Below are 23,752 nucleotides of genomic sequence, written 5' to 3'. Positions count from 1 at the left end.
TCTTAATAAGTGCAATAATTGTTATATGCCCAAATAGCAAATTACCAATATATCAAATCACTTAAAGCAATGAATTATAATGTTAAGCTAGGTACACACTGGAGCAGTGTCGGCCCAATTTGCTGTTTCGTAATGATAAATACCTACATCGCTCATTGTTTACACTCAATCTACATGTTCCCGTGGCCGCGTGCGACTTTGTCAGGTTTGATGTGGTGCACATTGCCTAGTGTGTACAGCCAACCAGACATATTGTCTATATGTTGTTCCGATTGGCCTCTGAAGACATCACCTCTTGCCACTCCCAGCCAGTGAACTTTAGGATGGATGTTCAAGTGTGTACAGGAGTAACAATAAATTGTATATGACCAATATGGTATATCATTCCGTCGTTTGCAAGATTTCAGTGTATGTACACTCAATTTCACCAGTTCTGGGCTTAAGGGAAATCGTCTGGAAGATAGAAATAATTACTGGTCATCTCAGTGTGTACCCAACTTTAGATATATTTTGATGTCTCTTAGTTCACTACTCTTGGAATGCACTAGTGTATAAGTACAAGTAGTTCAACAGTACAAGTGATTAAAAATCTACAAAACATTATGCATTGCGTATAATTATAAATGTAGAACTCAATAACAGTAAGATAACAAATATAATCATATTATAACCAATGGCAATAATGTATTTCAAGAAAACATACTTATGAGGCAGCAAGGCTTTCATTCTGAGCCCCACATTTTTCTCTGAATTGTTCAAACAGACACATTTACTTATTTGCACTGTTGCAACTTTAAAGATATTTTCCTGGTTATAATTTTATTTTCACTCTCATACAAAACTGCTTCAATCCAGTGGGAAAGTATCCAACAATTGTATCAAACAGACAAAAAATCTAAAAGGGCAACCCAGAGAAAACATTTACATAGACACAAACTGCAGCTCTTGTATTGGTAGGGATCAATGATACCTTGATTAGAAATTTTAAAAAATTAACATTACACCAGAAAACCCCAAGGTATATGTTCAGTACCTGATAAAATAGTACCACTGCTGCTTCAGAACTCCTATCCAATCTGTCACTTGGAATTACATTGCCTTGCCTGGAATATACTGGGTGCAGATAACGTATACTGACATGTTATTTGGCAATTTTGTTCCAGACGCATGGATAAGATATTTAACAGACAGATATCCAATGTTAAAATCATGGTTATTAGTCTGCCTTTCACTTGTCTGTTCACTGTAGACCCTGTTGAGCAGCCCTGACCATGACATTGCCTGTCTGAAGAAGTCTATTACAGAGATACAATCACATAAATTCTTATGTCTCATGTGTTAATCCTATATTCAGTATTGTGGGCAATAAGTTCATCAGAAGTCCCAATTTCTGGAAGCTACCCATAATGATAAGGTATCTGGATTATTGCTAACCCCCTCCCCCACAAAACACAGAGACCCTAAAACCCTCAAGAACAAAACCAACTTGTGCATAAAAGAATTTGCTATTAACTAAATTTTTATAGGTATACTATGTAACGATACATTTAATATGCTGTATAAACTTAAATATTATTACAATATGTAATGTATTTAATTGAAAATAAATCATAAATATTTTCTATTTTGTCTGGATGAGCCCGCTATATAGTGCTTGGTTATTTGCTTTTCTTCAACTTGCTGTATGTGTTTAGGGTCATTCTAAAAACAGCAACATTCCAAAGAGGAGCAACATGTGAATAATCACTAAATATAATAGTAAAAAAATAAGCATATGAATTAAATAAATGCAAGATAAATTACATTTAATTTACCATAATTTAGCAAATTAGAGCAAAGTGATGTGTTACTTAGGGCTCTGCAATTACATCAGAGTCTAGGAAACCCTATAACAAAAGAGTGGTTAGGCATAAATATTTGCAAATTATTAATGTAATTATTACTCCTGATTGATAACAAGCTACTCTTTATATGAAAATCATTAGATGTTTCATACAGTTACAATTATTCCTTCTTGACCCAGCTCATTTTTTTTAACTATCCATTGATATGACAATGCATGGAAAAGTTTTAATGCTACACTATATTATGCAGGTGGGTGTATGACAAGATTCATCATTCTTAGAATCCTTGTGATGTTTAGTACTTTTAAATCGACTGTTCTGTCAAGCTGGACAGCTCCTGTATTACGGAATATTGTATGCTTTCTTTTATCTCCAGTATTAGTACTTCCAGGGTAATAAGCACAGCTGACATTATTAAAATGTTTCCATGGCCTATAATTGTGCTAAAATGTAAAAGCATTTTAAAATCATAGTTCCTTTATCACTAATTAACTAATTGGGAGTCTTGATTTATAGACAGTAACCATCAGTCATTCATCTGCCTAATCACTGGTTTTCTCAAACCATAATGAATATTTCCCATTAGGTTTGCATCCTCAGTTCCACAAAACAGCAACATTTTCTATCTACATCTTGCAATATTGTTCTGAAAATGAAAAGTCCACTAGGAGATATCTGCACTGTACTTCCAATGCACATTGCCAATGATACAGCATATGTCTTTTCTACTCCCGAATCGCTCATGCTATTACTAAGAAAGGTGCCATATCATTTCATAAACATTTCATAGCCCAGAAACACACTGTAACCAGAAAGCAAGAGCGATAAAATACATATATCCAAATCTTAGCTGATCCAGGTGTCAGAGATGTAAGGATCTGAGCATTGTAACACATTGTAAGAAATTCAGCCTGGGGAATAAAGAAAGACTGAAATCTAAAAGTGTTCATATTCACATATAATAAGAATAAAAATGAGAAGCAAAGATCAAAAACTGAAAATCTCACCCTCCTTTCTAAAAAGATACAAAGCTGTATCATACTGAAAGATTAACTTTCACTAAACCACTCACAGAATATCTGGCTGCAAAACAGCACCAGGTGCTCTGGGATCAGATTTAGACATTTACACAGCCCCTGTTATTATAAATGAATAAAATGTCCCAGAGTGAGAAAGTAAAAAAAATAAATAAAAAAAAAAAAATATATATATATATATACATATATATATCCTGCTTTATAACCTGAATGCTGAGTACATCAGAAACCTTCATTGGAAATAAGACTGCACTAGTAAACATCAATACTTGATTAAACATATATGAATAGTTTGGAAACTCATATATAACATAAGTTCTAAAATGTACATAATAATGGATCATGCTGCTAGAACTGGACAGCACACACAGCAATGCTACTTTTCAGTACAATGCACTAGGAAGGAACATGTGCTTTTCATCTCCCAACATGCTGGTCTTCGGAATATTCCCACATATCTTTACTTTCTGCACTGAAACGAACCTTATTGATTAAGCCTTGAAAAATATAGCTGCTCCCTGCTGCTTAATTCCCCTTAAAATAATTCAGTTACATTGGCAGGCTTTTCCCATAACACTTAAAGCACTAAAATAAAAGCATTAACAATTAAAAGAGCAGGTGCCTATAGAAGATTCAATGTGATGAGCGAAGACGCTGTTTAGCACTGTAGCTGGATATATTAGAACTGATGCAGAGCATCTTACCTTCAGCGTGGGATCCTAGAAGGAGGATGAGGAAGATGAGGACAGCAGGGTGGGTATTCAGACCAAGAGACTCGCATATTCCACGGGTCAACATGACAGAGCCTCAGACTCTGAGGAAACCAGGATTAGAAAGGATAGTTTAGCAGGATTCCCAGCTCTCTGCTCCTCACATCCACTGAAAGATGTCTGGGGGTGAGATTCACAAGGACTCATTCATGTGAGCAACTCTCCTGGTGTGGCTATTGATTAAAGGGGAAGAGGAAACAGAGGCACAGCAATGCACAGAGACTGCTCTGTGCTTGTTTATGAAAAGAATGATACTCTACTGAAATGAAGAAGGTGGGGGAGAGACAAGGCAGTCTGATAAAGAAAAGAAAGAGAGGGCAGGCATGGAGCAGATACACTGGGAAAGAGAGAATAGAGAAAGCAGGAAGAGAAAGAAGAGTGAGTAGGGCATAAAAACAAACATTGATCAGCAAAGAGGGAACATGCTAGAGACTGTGAATTAAAGCTCAGCGAGAGAGATGATTAAAAAGGGAGAGAGAGATGGAGAGAGAAGGGGGAAACAAAGAAACAAAAATCATCAGTACAAACCTAACGTGACAGACTGTGTTGTGTTCTGGTAGGCTGCTGCTAGGAAGCGTTCATATTATACCATCCAAGGCAATGCACTGAGAGAATGCAGGACAAAGTACTGTAAGGCACATGGATGGGAAGGCATGCACTAGACTAGAGGAAACTGCAGTGGGAACCGTGCAATAGACTAGTGGAGGGTAAAAATAGACACAGTGGTCCGTGCATCCAGCCATTAGGCAGAGAGACGTTCAGCAGCAGCACAACAGTCTCCATAGAACAGATGTAACAGATTTGTATTATTGATGGCTTCCCTGATTGAAAGTTGCACTACTTTATCAACAGACACACATTAAAGATTTAGAAATAAGCTCACTGTAACATGTCAAAGCATCCGGCAAATAATTGCAATAATTTATGCATAGTGTTTTCTTTCCATTATTGAGAGCAAATCATTTTATTTGCTCATACTGACAATTTGCTATAATGATTGTTTATTCCCAGGACAAACACGTTGAGCCAGTTATGTTTTCATCTTTTTACTATAGTTATTTTCAACAAATTGTTGGGATTTTCTTCCAAGCATGTACAGTAGTACTCTTAGTGATGTATTATTATTCTCTCCTGTGATTCAGGGGTCTATTTACTAAGCCTAGGATGGAGATAAAGTGAACGGAGATAAAGTACCAACCAACCAGCTCCTAACTGTCATTTTTCAAACACAGCCTGTAATATGGCTGTTAGGAGCTGATTGGCTGATACTTTATCTCCGTTCACTTATCTCCGTCCAAGGCTTAGTAAATAGACTCCTCAGTGTGAAAGTGTCCCATAGCCACACCCACTATGAAGTAAAGTGTCAGCTTGTGTGGACAGAATAAGGGCTGTTGCTTTCTCCTTTTTCTAATATTGGTGACTAAGGGGTCTATGTACTCAGCTTGGAGAGAGATAAAGTGGACGGACATAGAGTACCAACCAATCAGCTCCTAACTGTCATGTTACAGGCTGTTTTTGAAAAATGACAGGAGCTGATTGGTTGGTACCTTAACTTCATCCACTTTATCTCTCTCTAAGGCTTAGTACATTGACCCCTAAGAATTACATTTTTTCATAATCTCTACTTCCAGCCATCACTATGTTTCTATTTATTATGATGTACTGCATACAGTTCTTTATAGACATTATTTTTTTTAACTTTAAATGTTATAGGGAAGCAGCACCTGCAGCTTTAAGTAACCCTTTGGCTGGAGTTCCACAATATTTGTACTTTTATTTAGAGTTCACTAGTTGATTCAATTTTGGTTGCTCCTTAATCCCTGTTAAATTTTGTTCATTATTGTGTTACAATTTGTAACTGATTTTCACATAAAAATGTATCATTTAAAGTTCCTTTACTTGGACTACATGCTGGTCAAAAACAAGACAATTTGGTTGTCCAATCCTATTGTTTTGGAACATATCACATACACATGTCAGCAACTAGTGAAGGGAAAAACAGCTGATCTGACTGACCAATTTGTTCAGAAAAGTTATGTTACAGATTACAAAATATACACTGATGAGTCAAAACATGACACCTGCCTAATATATTGTAGCTCCTCTGTGTGACACCAAAACAGCTGTGAGCTGCGATGTATGGACTCTACAAGATATCTGAAGGTACCCTGTGGTATCTGGTACCAGGACATTACCAACAGATCCTTTAACCCCCTATAAGTTACATAGTGGAATCGCCACAGATCCGATGTGTTGTTCCAACTCATACGATTGAATTGAGATCTGGCAAATTTGGAGGCCAGGCAACACCTTGAACTCACCATCATGTTTGTCAAACAATCAGTGTAGTGTGGAAGTGTGCATTGTCTTGCTGAAAGAAGCCACTGCCATCAGTGATTACCATTTACTATGAAAGCATGTATCTGATTCTCAACAATGTATAAGTAGGCGGTACTGTACATGATGCAACAGAAATTGGTAATCATCGGACCAGATGGTCTTCTTCCAATGATCCAAAAGGTTCAGTTTGCATGACGAGTGTGGATGGTTTTAATGGTGGACAGGTGCAAGCATGGGCACTCTGTCTGGCCTGTGACAACACAGCCACATACGCAGCAGTGTTTGTTGCACTGTGACACATTACGCCCATCACCAGCATTACTTTTTTTGTGACTTGTGATAGTAGCCCTTCTGTTGGTTTGTACGTGCAGTATAACTTTAATTGACCTCCCGCATCAATTAGTTTTGGCCTCCCAACATCCTGTAAGTGGTTTGTGGTTTTCCCTTTCTTAAACCATTGTAGGTAGGTACTCACCATGGCTGACCTTGAGCAGGGCCAAAACTAGGATTTTTTTCACTTGGGGCAAGACAGTAATTTGGTGCCTTCCCTGGTAATTCCCCCATAGTAATGCCCCCTGTAGCAGTGCCCCTATAGTAATGCCCCCTTCAGCAGTGCACCTATAGTAATGCCCCCTGAGGTAATGCCCCTGTAGTAATGCCCATATAGTAATGCCACCATAGTAATGCCCCTGTAGTAATGCCCATATAGTAATGCCCCTGTAGTAGTGCCCATATGGTAATGCCCCATTGTAATGCCCCTGTAGTAGTGCCCATATAGCAATGCCCCTATAGTAGTACTCATACTGTAATGCTCCTGTAGTAGTGCCCATATGGTAATACCCCCATAGTAATGCCCCTGTAGTGCCCATATAGTAATGCCCCTGTAGAAGTGCCCATATGGTAATGCCCCTGTAGTAGTGCCCATATGGTAATGCCCCCATAGTAATGGCCCTGTAGTAGTGCCCATATGGTAATGCCCCCATAGTAATGCCCCTGTAGTAGTGCCCATATGGTAATGCCCCCATAGTAATGCGCCTGAGGTGTCGGTTGCACAAAAAAACCCAATACTTAACTTAAACCCGCTCCTACGTCCGCCCCCATCTGGTCCGCCCAGCTGCTCCTCAGAACTATGGTAGATATGTCATGATGTCTCTCCCATAGTGCCCGTGGGGAGAGCTGGAGTCTGGAGTTCAGGAGAGAACTCCAGTCTCCGGCTACCGTGGCATTGCAGGGAAGGAGCCGGGCACCTGCTGGTAATAAAATCTCAGCAGGTGTCCGGCTTGGAGATACTCTGTGGCATGGGGCTGGAGGACACTGGCAGCAGGTGCATTGGTGCACCCGGTGCAGGTGCACCTCCAGCTCCCCCTATTTTTGGCTTTGCCTTGAGCAAGCCTTGACATTTCAGAAGTTATGAGACTCAGTTGTCTAGCCATAACAATGATCAAAGTGATTCAGGTCTTTACACATGTCTAGGGGAGCTGAGGGGGGCAGTAGTTGCTAATTACCCAGGCTTGTTAGAGGGGCCCAGCGGGGGCCCGGGTCTGATGCCGCCCCTCCTCCCTCTTACCTGGCTGCAGTGGAAGACTAGGGAGACTGTTGCCGCTGGGTAGCAGCAGCAGTATCCTCTCCTCTGCAGTGCTGAAAATAAGTTTCTTTATTTTGATTGTTTCTAAAATATATGGCCACGCCTCCCATGATTAGGCAGGGCTGTAACTAGGGGTGTGTGAGCAGTGCTGCCACACAGAGCGCAGAGCTCTCTGGGCAGCACTGCCAATCACCAAAGGTGGGCCCGGGTAAAGGGGGCATGGCCTAATCGCATGACTCATGGCCATGCCCCCTTAGGAGAAAAAACAACACTTTTGTAGGGCTACAAAGCGGCGATGCGAGCTGGGGACAGGGGTGCTGTGAGTCCCTCTGCCATTCGCATAGCCAGTAGGGGGCGGGATTAGTGTGATCGCTCCCCCCCAGGCATAGGAGACTGCTGTGGCTGCTGCTTAGCAGCCGTGAGCAGTCTCCCAGTGCAGCCCAGCACACAGCAGCATGTGCTGGGCTGCTGTGATGTAATGGTGGGGAGCGGTGCCAGGTCCGGGCCCCTGCCAGGTAATTAGTACTCGCCCCCCCCCTCTAGGCGCTCCTCCCTATGGCCCATGCATCTGGCTAGCAGGCACCCTGCAGCCAAAATCTCTGCAGCAGTGCCGCCTGAATCGTCCTTAGGACGCTCCAGGCATGCACACTACTGCCATTACAACCCCCTCCAGGCATTGCTGTATTTCCCGGCGTTCTCCGTATGACATGACACATAGGGGTAGTGGCCTGCACCGGCCACTGGGAGCACTGGTTACGGCGCTGCGATTAAGCGGTGCCCCGACAGTAATGGGACCCGGGATGGCTTTCTATGGCCCTGCACATGTCCATATCTTCTGCATTAAACATATCAACTACAAGCATCTATTGTCAGCTTGCCAACTAATAGATCCCAGGTCATGACATACACTATTGCGGTGAGATAGTTAACGTCATTCACTTGATATGGCAGTGGTTTTAATGTTTTGGCCCATGGGAGTGTATTGCTATAGTAGGTAGTCATTGGCTGAGTTGGTATCAAAATTGGCTATTGATTGTACATTTTTATCCGTTAAAAAAGAGGATGTTTGTTTTTCATGTGCTGGGTGATTAATCATTCCAATTATTTGATCACAGAAAGGATAGTCACCCTGCCTGTGAGGAAATCAGTTACTTATCTGATCACTCAACTGGAAATTACCAAATTATAGTGTACTATGCATACTTAAATGCCATATTTCCAAAGCAATAAGAAAAACAATTCAATTGTAATATTTCACACTTTACACTGTCCTGTATAATTCTATTAAATGGATCAGTATAAGGGAAGGGAAGCAGAGGAATATCATAGCAACAGTATAACGATATTTATACTAAATACGAAACACAGCATCATACTAAGTAACACTGCAGCTATTAAACTGGGGAAAAAATCAGATACAATAATTCAGCCATAAAAATTGTATCAAAGACAATTACGATGGTCCATGCTATACAGATATGTCATCTTACATATTTGCTGCGTATGCAGCAAATCACGCCATGCATGACATAAGGCGTGCACCCGTGAGTGGATATGTGCACTGTGTTCACACCCACGACTCCATAGGATGCCATGGTGCGATCACAGTGCACACCATAGCATAAGCTGCTGCGGGTAATCGCATGGCGTGATGCGTGTGCATGTTTGTAGCGCGATCGGCAAGGATTTAAGAGGACACATCTGTAAGTATGCTATATATGTTTGGCTAGTAGAAATATAGTAGAGAAATATTTATTTGGAATAATTATCATACTGTTTCAATCAGTATTTTGCATTTATGACTGTTTAAGCTACAGTGTTTTTTATTTATATGCTGTTATACAGTATATGAAACATTTATTTTATCCTATAACAGGCCAATTTTTTCAAATACAAATTCAATCTTATATATAACTGAATACTGCAGCAAAGCCCAGATACTGTTTTAGTCTCCATGCCCCTGATTAGTTCCTAGTGTATGATGACACCGAATCCTATTTACACCAGTGAGTCCTGACAATGAAGGGGAAACTGAGGGCCTTATTCAGAGATGGACGCAATGGTGATTACAAAGGCAGATGAAGCGATTGCTTGCCAGGCCAGACCTGCCGTAAGGGCAAGATGGCTGCTCGAAGTGTGTCAATGTTTCTGATAGTTACACAGGTACTGTATGCGACGTATGTATATGAGAAGGCAGTGGTGGACATCCTTATGCTCAGTTAAGCTTTATAACTACTAGCATTTTTTGCAGTTGCGTTCCATAGGAAATCGCAGCTGTGATCGCATTAGCGTCCATCTCTGAATCAGATCATAGTGCACTTAATAATGATTATGTAGCAAAGAAAGCTGTATTTCTTTGCTGAATAGTTGTTAAAGAGTTGTATCCATATTATTTCCTGTACTTTACCGCACAATTAGTATAATTGGTCTGATCACAGACTTGGTCACAGATATATCAAGCGAGGAACACAACTACAACTAATAATCATCTACCGACAGTTTGTTAGTAACAGGAGTACGAATTAAGAATCATTTCTGAATACATAAAATTGTAGGTTTTTAGTGCAAATGATCTTGATTTTTTTCATGTGATATTTTCAAATGGATGATCTAAACTCAGGTGGATGCAGGGGGAGGGATGATCAGGGCGATATCCCTCCCCATTTTCTGTATCACTTCTCCTACCCACTAGTACTGGCTGCTGCATAGCGGCACATTGGGTAGGGAGAGAGCAGAGACTGCTGTGTGCTGGGATGTGGAGGGTCAGGGGCAGCTGCTGCTGCTGATGATCACTGGCGGCTTTGTAAACAATAGTAAATCTACCCCATAAGCCCCTTATACCATATTCATACACTTGTAAGATATCAGTAATGGTGTGATTTGTGAGCAACTTGTTAAGTTAAATTACTCTCTATTTAAAACACACATTGCTCAGCATACCATACACAGGAATAAACTATATGAAGCTAGTTGTACAGATGTGTCCTGCTATATTATTGCCACTGATTTGGCAAACGTGTACATGCATCGTGGCATTCAACTTGCCATGCACGCTTACGATACAGTATTCGCGTGCATTTGTGCCATGCAACCCTACGGATCGTAGGATACACACATCCATTTGCGGGTGTGCGACTCATAGCATATATGCCGCGGCAGGTTGCAGCGGCAACAACAATGTAGCAAGACACATCTGTAACTGTTAGTTTAAACCATTGCTGCTAATCTTATCTATGTAATTTGCAGCAACAAACTACGTAGATCTGCTTAGCTGCAATGGTTTAAACTAACAATTATAACTTGTTTCATTTAGTTAGAATTACAGGGGTATTTAACTGAAGCTGTACATACCTCCTGTATGTACGGGAGCTAATCAACTGAGCCTGCCAGTCCGCCCCCACGCCCAATTCATTGTTAGAATATCTGCGATAGTGAGGAAACGATGACCCCTCATCATTGCATGGTTAGAAATTGCAGAGATAGAGACTGCCTTTCCAAAAAAGATCCATCAAGGGAATTTTTGGGTACTCAGAAAACCCAGGCATTGTGCAACAGGACCCTTCCCCCAAGCCCCACATCTTACCTTGTGCCAGCAAGCAAGTTCCTCCTCCTCCATGACACCATCTTTTCAGTGATATTCAGGATGTATGCACATAAAAGAGCAAAGGCTATGGCATAATTTACTCAAAGATGTCACTGAGAAGATGGTAATGTGGAGGAGGAGGGACCTACTTGCCTGTTAAAGGTAGAGTAAGTATACTATGGGTGCAGGGTGTCCAGTGCAGGGCACCCTGGACCCATTATGAATACACCAAGGAGCCAGCCTAGGAATGAGTGCTAAGTGTATATAAATGAATGACTCCTACCTGTCTGTAGCAGCACCTCCTTGATTGTTCCAAACGTTTTGTCATCGGTGAGGTTGTTTCAGTCATTGAGTATTAAAGAGGTAATAATAGGGCCCAGAAACACCAAATGGAACTTTCAGGAAGTGTAAGAAAATTTGTATTGAAATGTGACCTTATCACTTAAAAGTTTTGTGATCCGCTTTTTTTGCTCTACTTTGGCTACAAATGCAAAGTAATCAACAAAATAGGTCTATCCGGCCTTTGCTCCCTGAAGCAACAACACGTGAAACTGATGAAATGCAGTTTAATTAGCTTGGCAGCACAGTACTCTAAATGGCAGTCAATAATAACACGATTTTAAATTATGGATAACTCCATTAGGAAGAACATTTGCAGCAGATCTTTTTTACATCAGAAGTCTGCATTTCAGGTGAGGAGGAATAGGGTGCATCCATGCATAAGAATCATACTTGCATACTGTACTTTCTTTAATCTCCTTTTCATGAGTGTGGCAATGTAATTTGTAATTATGTCCCTACCATAACTGAAGGCATCAGGCAGTGATGGAAGGAACATGATGACACGATTTACTACAAGTGTCCTCATACCATGTCCTGCAGGAAGTCATTTTTGTGGAAGTCTCTCTGACTTTGCGGGAGAGTAGGCAAGTATTATTTATACTTTTATTAATTCAACTGAAAAGAAACCCAATTCAAGCTTCTTACACTCACTTACAAAGCCATCACCCAATCCTCTCCCATTTAAATTTCTGACCTCATCTCCCTTTACACTACTGCCCATCCGCCCTCTTTACTGATTATTTTCTCCCACTCCCACCTCCAAGATTTTGCATGTGCTGCTCCCAACCTCTGGAATTCTCTACCTCTCCCTATAAGAATTTCCACCTCACTATAAAACTTCAAACGGGCTCTCAAAACCCACTTCTTCATCAAAGCCTTCCATCTCTCATCCTTACCCTGTGTCCCATGCTCACTATCTACCCCATCTGTGTCACCTCTGTCTGCCTGTCCCTCCCCTTTAGAATGTAAGCTCTCACAAGCAGGGCCCTCTTCCCCAATGTGCTTTCCTTCCCTTACTTATATTATCATCTCCTCCCCACTCCCTACAATGGTACCTAGCCCTTTGTTTCTGCTACCCAGCTGATGTTTAAGTACTTTAACCGCTGTCTCCAGGATAGTGGACAAAAAAATGTATACACTTAATCACTTAAATCACAGAGGGTATAAAGTGCAAACCTGCAGCAGTAAAAAAGAGTTATTGTCAACCTCACGAGCAAACATAAAAATGTAAATAATTGCACTGAAGTGCACTATTAGAGGAACATATTCAAATCCACAATAAAATAATATATAGCATTTATTAGATATTTCTGATATCTGTTTTAAACAAATACAGCATTAATCCACAGTGGAAAACACAAGCATAAAATGTAAAATCAGAGTAATAATAATCTAGAAAAGCAGATTTTTAAAAATAGAAATGTTGGAAAAAGTTGGTTTATTAATAGCCACAGTAGCAAGACTTAATTGGGCTGAATGTTGCAGTATAGCAATGTTCATGTAGCAACAATCAACTAAATGGCTCATGTCTCCAAACAGTGTTTTGGCCAAGAGCAAATAAATCTTCAGTGTACAGTGCTGTACTAGTTTATGTCACTAAAATAGACGTCCTATTGTCGGCTGGTAACAGGTGTCTCCAGCGGTTTAAATATTAATAACAGTAGCTGCAACCATTGTCTACCAGAAATCTCTTAAGGCAGTGAGCCGGCTGCGAGTAGTTGCACATGCTGCAGCAAAGACTTATACCACTCCGCCAGCTGGGCAGGAACCTGTAGCTGATTATTAGGGCTGGTAGTTCTTGGCCCATACTCTGTGCCGCAAGTCTCCCGGTACATAGGATGGCAGTCTAACTGGTAGCATCTGAAAGAGATAAAAAAAGCTGAAGCAAAAGGTTCATCTTGACTAAGGTTATTCTGTTAACCCATGATTTGTAAAACCTGACTGCATATCATTCTAATGCTCTCAATGAGTTTAGGAAAATTAGCAGCAAACAAAAGTAGATTTTTCTGTAAGTATAATGTATCAACCAAGTGGGTCAGCTGTAGAGGATTCAACCTGAATGGGTGATGTATGATGCAGTAAGATAGCAACCCCTTTAGTTTTACGGTTGGAAGTTGCATAAGCAGCAAAGGGGAACATATTACAGTGCAGACTGAATGAGAAAGACATGTAATCTGAGACACTTACAGTATTGGAGGGTCATGCTGTGTTTCGGGGGGCTTTTATTCCATTGACATTGAGCGGAACAATTTTCAATTTGATGATGGATCAGAACTAAAGGCTTATCAATATAAGGGAGTCCATGTGAAGGCAAGTCCAGGAGAGGGAGGGAAAGGGTGTAGTGAGGAGGAGGGAGGTTAGTATGGGTGAAAGGGGGAGGGCTGAGCATAACCTACAGAGTTTGGCTGCTCAGGAGGTTAAGTAATGAGGTACATCCTGTTTACCTGGGGGGTCTAATAGGCAGAACCCAAGGTGTTAAGGAGCAAACATGTTATCCAGTAAGGACAAACTGTCAACAACAGTTACTGTCTCAAGAGCCCGAAGGCTGCAACGAGGGTAAAAAAAGAATTAACACAAAACATTACATGTACAAAACAACAGTTCTGAAAAAAACATGGTTATCTGTGCAAGCCAAAAGAAAAACATAATAAAGTAGTTATGCAGAGGGAAGGGAAAGAGACAGAAAGAGGAAGGGGTGAAAAAAAGAAGGGTGGGGGGAACCTTGAGGCGGGAGGGCATGGTAGAGGTCGACACAAGAAACGAGACAGTACAACTAATTAAAAGGTTCATTAGAATAGCAATAAAGAAAAGTCAAAACATGAGGACATAACATTTTCCAAAGAACAGTATGACATAATAGAATGTGAACATATAATATGAGTTGACTGAGAACTAAGGGTTAATTTGAAAACTAGTGATTGTGCCAAGGTGGAGAGTAACAACAGAATTGAGAAGAAAGTTTATAAACCATGAGGGCAGGAAGATATTCATGTTTAGTGGGCAACGAAGTTCTGGAGCATCGCAGTCCTGTAGGTGAAAATAAAAAAGGGGGTGGGGTTAGGGGGGTGGAAAGAGAAGTAAGGAAAAGCAAAGACATTTACAACAACATTGTAGCAAAAGAATTATGTGTGGGTCAATAGTGAGGCAACAACAGACTCATCCATGTTGAGGATGGTGCCCCTTGTCTTGGAGGTAGCAGGAGGAAACTTGCAGCAAGAGAAGCAATGGAGATGACAAGGGTGTTGAGTACACTTTGGCCCTCATCAGGAGTCCAAAGAATTTCATGCTCATGCAGGACCTGCAGATGGAATGGATAACCCCATCTGCAATGGATCTTGTGGTTGCAAATGGCCTTAGTGATGTTGATTAACTCTCTGCACTTCCAAAGTGTCAAAGGAGCCACATCTTAATATATCTGGAGTTTAGTGCCAGCATAGGGTACAGAGTTACACACAGAAGACAATAACTTCTCCTTAACCTTGCAATTATGAAAGCAGACCACAATGTCATGGGGATGATGATCTGCCAGGGGCTTTGGGCAGAATTCCCTGTGGGCACGATCCAGGTGTAAGTCCTCTGCAGATACAGCAGTGAGACATTGCTGGAAGAAGCTGTCAAAATATTTGGGAAGGTTGTTGGTGTCAATGGATTCCGAATGTTCCTAATCCACACATTGTTGTACCTGGATCTGTTTTCAAGGTCCCCCATCTGCTCCTTTAGCGCAACTAGCTCAGAGCAGACCTCAGCTAGTTCCTGCTTCACAGAAGATTGGAACTTGCAGATTTTGTCAACTTTGTGATTGTGTGTCCATATGGTTACCTAGATCTGTGATCTCAGTCTGTATGTCTCGAGTGCCAATGATAAGAACAGTGAGGTCAGGAGAGGCATTGGTGGCACCAGTGGCACTTGGTGTAGGGCAGATTATAGATCTGGATGCAACCCAGAGGTAGGTTAGAACATTAGGGGGCAGTCACTACAAACATGGGAAGTTATCCAACGGCCAAGTCAAGAGGTGGCTTCAAAAGGAAAAGGGACTGTAAATGATTACTGCTATTTATAGGGTGACACATGAGGTCTGCAGTGCTGATACAAAGAGACCATCATACAACAGTGCAGTGCAGTAACCAGTACACTACAGTAAAACAAATAACACTACAACTCTCAGCACAGCTACGGAGGCAGTGGAGCAAGGGAATTTTTCAGCGCAGGTTGAAACATGTACCCATTAGAGGGGGCGCAAAAAATAGGTTTAGAGCTGCTGAAGGTGGTGTTAAAAAAATTGAATGAGTGGAGTACAGGGGCATATAGCTCAAGGAAGTGGTGTAAAGTGAAGCTAGTGTGCCAGAGAAATAGGTAGTAGGAACATGAGGGAGGAGGGTCCTGCTCAAAGGAGCTTACAATCTAAAGGTAAGAGGAGATAGATGGTTCACACAAGGAGTGAGCCAGTGAGAGGGGAGCTGAGGACAGAAAGCTAGAGAGGGACAGCTGGCTGAGGCAGGGGAGTGTAGTAGTGTTGAGGTGACATAGTTAAGTTGTGGAAGGATATGCTTTCCTGAACAGGTGGGTTTTTATTGCTTGTTTGAAGCTATGCAGGCTGGGGGATTGCCTGAGAAAACAAGGGAGATCGTTTCAATGGTGAGAGGAGAAATCTTAAGGTGGCCACACACGGCATGATATATGTGCCAATCCGATGGATCGGCACGATATAGGTGCTATATCGTGCCATGTATGGGCACGATATTGTACCTGATATCGTGCTACGCGCTCCCACGGGGTCGTACATCGCTTCCGCAGGTCTTCCTGCAAAACCATCTGACCTGGGATGCGATGTATGATCCCATTCAAATGGTGGAGAGGGGAGCCGGCATATCGTGCGGTCTGCGGGGACCCCAAGAATGCCGGCGGTGACTGCACGATCCGTCTGCTGACGGATCAGCAGTCGCACTACACGGTGTATCGCACCATGTATGGCCAGCATTAGATTCAGGATTGAGATGTTACCACTGTGGAGGAAAGGTGACAGTCATTGGGCAACCGGAGAGGGTAGGCGGGACTATGTAAAGAGATGAGGTTTGAGATGTAGTGAGCAGTGTAGTTGGAGAGGGCCTTGTATGTGAGGGTGAGAAGTTTAAATCAGAGATACTGTAAACAGCAGGGCCATTCAGTGAACTTGATAAAGAACTGGTGAGATAGGTAGCCATGCTGGAGTTGAGGAGAGCAGCATAAACTGAAGCTGGTGCAAAGTTGTAAAACTGTAGCTGGAGAGCAGGCAGTGTCAGAAGCAGCTAGAGAGGAAACAGAGATGCAGCGTAAGATGAACCTTATGAGAACAGGTTCAGAGAGTCTCTATCAGAGAGCCAGGAGACTGCACTGACAGTCTGGAGACCTTTCTTGGATGTCACAGAGAGGGGCTGCAGTAGTCTCTGAATTGAGGCACTGGAGCACTTTGAAGTTAACTGAAGATGGAGCCAGAAGGGAGGGAGCATCCGGCTGCACTGATTAGTTATATTTTGCAGCTGCAGGACCCAACCGTAGAGCAGGCAGATCGTGGTTCCTTCTTTTTTTGTATTTAACTGACAAACCACTGACTCAGGGTGCACCATCAACTTGTTATATGCTTATTATAGATTTACACTTTTATTTTATTACCTTAGATGTTAGTACTGTACATTATTCTCATATACAGTCAAGTGCATACATATTGGGACATTGACAGAATTTTCATATTTTGGCCTATATTCACTACCACAATGGCTTTGAAATTAAACAAACAAGATGTGCTTTAACTGTGCAGACTTTCAGATTTAATTTGAGGGTAATTACATCCAAATCAGGTGAACGGTGTAGGAATTACAATGGTTTCTATATGTGCCTCCCACTTTTTAAGGGGCCAAAAGTAATGGGACTATCAACTCAAAAGTGATTTCATGGACAGGTGTGGGCTAGTCCCTCATTATTTCATTATCAATTAAGTAGGTAAAAGGTCTGGAGTTGATTCTAGGTGTGACATTTGCATTTGGAATCAGTTGCTGTCGACTCTCAATATGAGATCCAAAGAGCTGTCACTATCAATGAAGCAAGCCATCATTAGGCTGAAAAATCAAAAGAAACCCATCAGAGAGATAGCAAAAACATTAGGTGTGGCCAAATCAACTGTTTGGAACATTCTTTGAAAGAAAGAACGCACCGGAGAGCTCAGCAACACCAAAAGACCGGGAAGACCATGGAAAACAACTGTGGTGGATAACAGAAGAATTATTTCCCTGGTGAAGAATAACCCCTTCACAACAGTTGGCCAAATCAAGAACACTCTCCAGGAGGTAGGTGTATATGTGTCAAAGTCAACAATCAAGAGAAGACTTCACAAGAGTGAATATAGAGGGTTCACCGCAAGATGTAAACCATTGGTAAGCCTCAAAAACAGGAAGACCAGATTAGAGTTTGCCAAACAATATCTAAAAAAACCATTACAGTTCTGGAACAACATCCTATGGACAGATGAGACAAAGATCAACTTGTACCAGAGTGATGGGAAGAGAAAGAGTATGGAGAAGGAAAGGAGCTGCTCATGATCTAAAACATACCACCTCATCAGTGAAGCATGGTGGTGGTAGTGTCATGGCGTGGGCATGTATGGCTGCCTATGGAACTGGTTCCCTTGTATTTATTGATGATGTGACTGCTGACAAAAGCAGCAGAATGAATTCTGAAGTGTTTCGGGCAATATTATATGCTCATATTCAGTCAAATGCTTCAGAACTCATTGGACGGCGCTTCACAGTGCAGATGGACAATGACCCGAAGCATACTGCAGAAGCAACCAAAGAGTTTTTTAAGGCTAAAAAGTGGAATGTTATGCAATGGCCAAGTCAATCCCCTGACCTGAATCCAATTAAGCATGCATTTCACTTGATGAAGACAAAACTGAAGGGAAAGTGCCCCAAGAACAAGCAGGAACTGAAAACATTTGCAGCAGAGGCCTGGCAGAGCATCACCAGGGATGAAACCCAGCGTCTGGTGATGTCTATGCGTTCCAGACTTCAAGCTGTAATTGCCTGCAAAGGATTTGCAACAAAGTATTAAAAAGTGAAAGTTAGATTTAGGATTGTTTAGTTTGTCCCATTACTTTTGGCCCCTTTAAAAGTGGGAGGCACATATAGAAACCGTTGCAATTCCTACACCGTTCACCTGATTTGGATGTAATTACCCTCAAATTAAATCTGAAAGTCTGCAGTTAAAGCACACATTGTTTGTTTCATTTCAAAGCCATTGTGGTGGTGAATAGAGGCCAAAATATGAGAATTCTGTCAATGTCCCAATATTTATGCACCTGACTGTATATATTCTCTATACATAATTGAAGATTTTGTGCGGGACCATCCTGTTTCCCCCCTTTCCCTCTTTATGACAGATTGGGGCCCCAGTAAGGAAACACAGATGCACAGCTGGGGGAACAGACGGTAGAAATGAGTACCAGGGGCTCTGACTCAGGGCACTCGGCAGGAGCAGCCCAGTTCGTTTCTTCACAGGAGACTTGAGCGGAGGCTGTGCTGTGGCGATATGGTCCAGAAAGAACACAGCAGCTGTGTGGGTTAGCAGTGGGATTGGAGAGCTCAAGGGGTCTAGAACTGACTGGAATGGCTTCGGGGGAGGTCCAACTACTGGAGCAGCAAATGTTGTAGCTGGATGGAGAGGACAAGGATCAGGGTACCATAGCAAGATCAAATTAAGTGGGCAGAGTTGGAGAGCAGCAGGGACACACATCCGCCATTTTTGGCTGCCTAGAAATGCACATTCCTGGTTCCTGCTGGACCAGGCAGGTAAGCACTTAGGGCCTGATTCAGCAAGGAACACAGTTGCGTATATGTACGCAATCAGTCGAGTAATTTGCACTGCGCATGCATATGCATCGCAGTGTGCGTGCGCAAGGCAGATGCTCCAGTCAGAACTGCATATGCAGAGGCTACGCAGACTCCTTAGAAAGTGATTGACAGGAAGTGCCGCTTGTGGGTGGTAACAGGGGTCATGGTCGGGTGAATACAGGTGTACCAGTGTGTCTCAACGCCATTGCAGGGGCGTGCATAAATTAGCCACTGCGCTACCAGATGCAGCCTGAGGACAGCAGCATATGCAGAAGTTAGCAGTTCCTGAGTGAGATCTGAGCTTCCTGAACTGTGCGCCTGGGTCTGATGTTCCTGCCATCCTGTAATAATGTGATTCACAGCATTTTAGAAGTATCTTCTTTACAACTTCAAACGTGATGTTAAATAATGATGTTTGAAGATGTAAAACTCCCTTCCACTAGTGCAGTACTAGTTTGTACAAGTAAGGAAGTCTCACTGCTGAACAACATGGCTGACAAGGCACCCACCACAGCAAAGAAGGTGGAGTACCCGGGTTTGGCATGGGATCCTGGCAGTCGGGATGCCGGCGGTCAGAATACTGACAGTGCATCCCGTCAGTCAGAATCTGGACCCCCGAAGAAATGTTACCTAACCCCTAACCTTTCCTGCAGCTTAACCCTAACCCTCCACCCCGCAGCCTAACCCTAACCCTCTCTCTAGTGCATAACCCCTCACACTAAACCCTACCCTCCTCCTGACCCAAATATTTACTGTCGGAATGCCGGCAGCCAGGATCATGTTTGTGTCAGCGCTAGGCAGGCTGTCGGTGTGAGTTTCAGGTGGATGACTGGAGGCTTGTTTGAGGTAGCCAGTAGCTGAAGGGGCTGGTCTGCCTAATGCTGCACAAGCTGTTATCGGGGAGCAAGTGCACCACCAATAGCCAGCGGAGCTTCTATCTGCCTTCATGAGGTGGTAAGCACTAATAACAATAGCAGCATTCATCAGGATGTAGTCACAATCACATGGGATGCTGGTGCATCCCATGAATCCCGACACCTGTCAGAATCCCAGCTTTGGGCATCCTGACAGCCAGCATTCCGAAGGTAAGTAGTGGGGGGCAGGGAGGATTAGGTTTAGGGGTTAGGTACTAGGGGGAGGGTTAGGGTTTGGCACTAAGGGGGGAGGGTTAGGAATTAGGGGTGGAGGATTAGGGGTAGAGGAAGTTAAGATAACTACTGACAGGTGTCGGTATCCTAACCCTGCCGAGTGCCGGCATCCCATACTCAACCCCACTCATCTTTGGGAAACAGTGACACTCTGCATACAAATACCTTCCAGGATACAGGCAGTTAAATTCATTCTCACTACAGTGAAGTTTCAGAAAGCATCTAATTCCCATATGACAGTAAAAATAAATAGTGAGAGAGCTGAGAGACAGGTGTCCACCAGGGACTGACAGCAGTGGAGGGTCCTGACATTTAAGAGGTGATGAACTCTGTGTGCATCACATCCATTTAACCACTATCAGAGGATATGAGAGCCAAGAAGGCTCACTGGTAAGGGATTAAGGGCCTGATGCAGTAATGGAATTGCAAAGCACCACGCAGGCAGCTTTGTAATTTTATCCTTGCAGATATGGTATTGTTGCAGTTACTACAAAGAGGCCTCTTCCCTCCCCCCGAATGGCGGTGACACATCACCGTTTCAGGAAATGGAGGATTCATCGCCCCCTCCCAACCCCAAACGGCAACAGACTATCAATCATTGACAGTCTGCTGCCACCCTGCGTACGTTCACGCAGGACCCGAAATGCACATGTGCAGTACAGGTCAGGCGCTTGCGCAGATTCCTGACTAGTACTAGTGCACTGCTGAATCAGGGCCTAAAGGGTACATTTACTAAAGTGTTAGTTTTTAGAAGTGGAGATGTTGCCCATAGCAACCAATCAGATTATAGCTATTATCGTCTAGAATGTGCTAGTTAAATTTTAAGTATTTTTGATTGGTTGCTATGGGCAACATCTCCACTTCTAAAAACTCTCACTTTAGTAAATTTACCAGTAAGTCTCCACTGACAGTGTGTGTCCGGATGAGGTAGTCATTATAAAATGCACTCCTATAAGACTTTAGGGTGAGAGCACTGGGGAAGTGCACTGCGTGTAGCTAATCCAGGGACAAGACTGTGCTGGGTTATTCACATACAAAGAATATCTTGGGAAGATTATTTGGCAGAAACCAATTTTGTTTTTCTAACATTAGAACCTCAAGGTGTATTACTTGGGGTCATATTCATCCTTTACAAGCCAGTTATGTTAATTTCAGTTATGTCAATGTATTTTGTTATTGGAATGTTGACAAGAGTAGAAACAAGTGTATCTAACTTCATACCTGCTTCAGTGTGGGATTATAACAAAGTAACAGTCCTCATCTGCAGCCACATTACAAGCTTCATACGTTATTGGTTGTTTGAAGTTAGACTATTAAAACTGGAAAAGGGACTCATCCAGAGACTTTGGGGTAAATTTACTATAGAAGTGGAAATTTAGAAGTGGAGATGTTGCCCCTAGCAACCAATCAGATTCTAGCTATTATACTTTAGATGGTGCTAGATAAATGTTAAATAGAATCTGATTGGTTGCTATGGGCAACATCTCCACCTCTAAAAACTCGCACTTTAGTAAATATACCCCTTTGCATCAGCCTAATATCAATTTACACTGTTTATGTATATGATATGCTTACTTTGGTCAGTTAAAATCTATATATCATATGTACAAAGCTATTAATTGCAAAGTTAGTTTTATGTAAACATACTACATCTATTTTACTAAAGTAAAATAACCCTTAAACTGTAATTGAATTTATCTTTTGTCTTGAGGGACGGCCTCAGGAACAGTTGGAGAAAAGAACAGGTTGGCCTCGGTAAATTGTATATTATTGTATGATCCAATGTTATGCTACACATACTAAGCAGTACAGTAACATAGAAAGGCTGCAAACATAGACATTATTAGTGATAACATTTAAGTGGGTTTTCCCAAGTATGCCCATACTACTGATAGCACTTTCAGACATATGACCTGGGATTTCCCTGCTCAGACCCGGTTTGTCACCTCAGCAAAAAAACGGTTTTCACCCTTTCACACTACACCTGAGACCCAGAAATTCCGGGTTGACCCCTTTCAGACATAAGCCAGGTCTGCCCTGGAATTCTATCAGCCAGGACTGACCGACTGCTCCCATGTCAATCTCATACACACACATACATGTCATACACACAAACATGTAAAACTCATACACATGCAATCACACACACCTTCTCCAGCCACCAGACCTCACAACAGTGGGCAGAGTCTCTGTAGCTACTGTGCGCCGCCTGCATCTACACACTGCAGAACGGACCGGACACCTCTTTCCAACTCATCAGGTACTCGGTCTTCACCCTTTGTTATAAGGGCTGTCAAACAACTGACATCTCTACCCAGATACAGTGCTGTCAGTTTGTTTGCTATAGCAGGAGGACGCCCCCACCCACTCCAGGCAGCCCTGCCACCTCAAGGCAGCCCCGTCCCCCCCAAGCAGCCCCAAACGGCTAATCAAAGGCTTCTAGGTGCGACCAGTGAGCAAAATCGCATCATGAGACTTAACCCGGGTTGTCTACCCAGCACAAAAGTCCTGGGAAAAACCCTGGTCAATAGCAGGGGCACCGATCCAGGACTGTGATCCCAGGTTCGTGCCTTTCAGACATAAACGAGTCCTGGGTAGTTTGGCCGAGACCCAGCAAAACCCAAGGACTCACGATATGCCTGAAAGGGGTATTATTTTTTTTAAATCTCTCTTTATTTGCACAACTTCAATATCCCAATAAGTTTCCACAAACATCACTATAATCCATACAATTAATATATCTATTATTTCTAAAATCAGACATGAACATTTTTCTTTCTTATTCTTTATAAGAATATCCACATACCCTATATCAACATATCTTATTCATAAATATACTGGGTATACAACACTATTAAACCTGGGCACAATCCATTAATTTAATACCTTATATGGCAGAACAGGACACGGATAGGTTCCCTATCCTTAACTTAATTAAATCTCATAACCCCCCCCCCCACCAAAAGAAACAAAAAAAAACAATAATACTACTCTATTATATACTCCTCCTTCTCCTTTTCCATCTGATTCCATTATCTAAGCTTTCAGGTCAAATCTTATTTCCCCCTCTCCATACCACATAATCCCTGAAAAGCATATTTGTATTTTTTCTTGTGTTGTTTTGGACAGCGTTACCATGTATTTACCCCATGTATCATAAAATCTCTGAGCACTTTTTTCCTTTTGTACTGTTGACTCAACCCAGTCCATCCGAAACAAATAATACAATTTGTCTAAAAAC

The 23,752-nt window shown here is 42.2% G+C and overlaps 1 protein-coding gene and 1 long non-coding RNA gene across 5 annotated transcripts in view; one reads left to right on the top strand and one right to left on the bottom strand.

The window, feature by feature from the left end:
• Window positions 1-4,235, bottom strand: part of SEZ6L (seizure related 6 homolog like) — a 439,056-nt gene extending 434,821 nt beyond the window's left edge. For both annotated transcript variants that reach the window (XM_088467896.1, XM_088467897.1), the window contains exons 1-2: window positions 4,180-4,235; window positions 3,586-3,771 (exon numbers count right to left, since the gene is read on the bottom strand). In XM_088467896.1, coding sequence (XP_088324022.1) covers window positions 3,586-3,679 — 94 coding nt within the window. In that variant the 5' untranslated portion in view covers window positions 3,680-3,771; window positions 4,180-4,235. The remainder of the gene's footprint in view (window positions 1-3,585; window positions 3,772-4,179) is intronic.
• The window catches only part of LOC148532381 (uncharacterized), a 141,704-nt gene that overhangs the window by 62,312 nt on the left and 55,640 nt on the right, over window positions 1-23,752 (top strand). The window lies entirely within an intron of this gene.

The sequence above is a fragment of the Taudactylus pleione genome, unplaced genomic scaffold (assembly GCF_031769625.1).
Source record: "Taudactylus pleione unplaced genomic scaffold, aTauple2 ptg000078l, whole genome shotgun sequence".
Classification (NCBI taxonomy): domain Eukaryota; kingdom Metazoa; phylum Chordata; class Amphibia; order Anura; family Myobatrachidae; genus Taudactylus; species Taudactylus pleione.
Note: the sequence above shows the minus strand (reverse complement) of the source record. Positions and strands in the feature narration are given on the sequence as shown.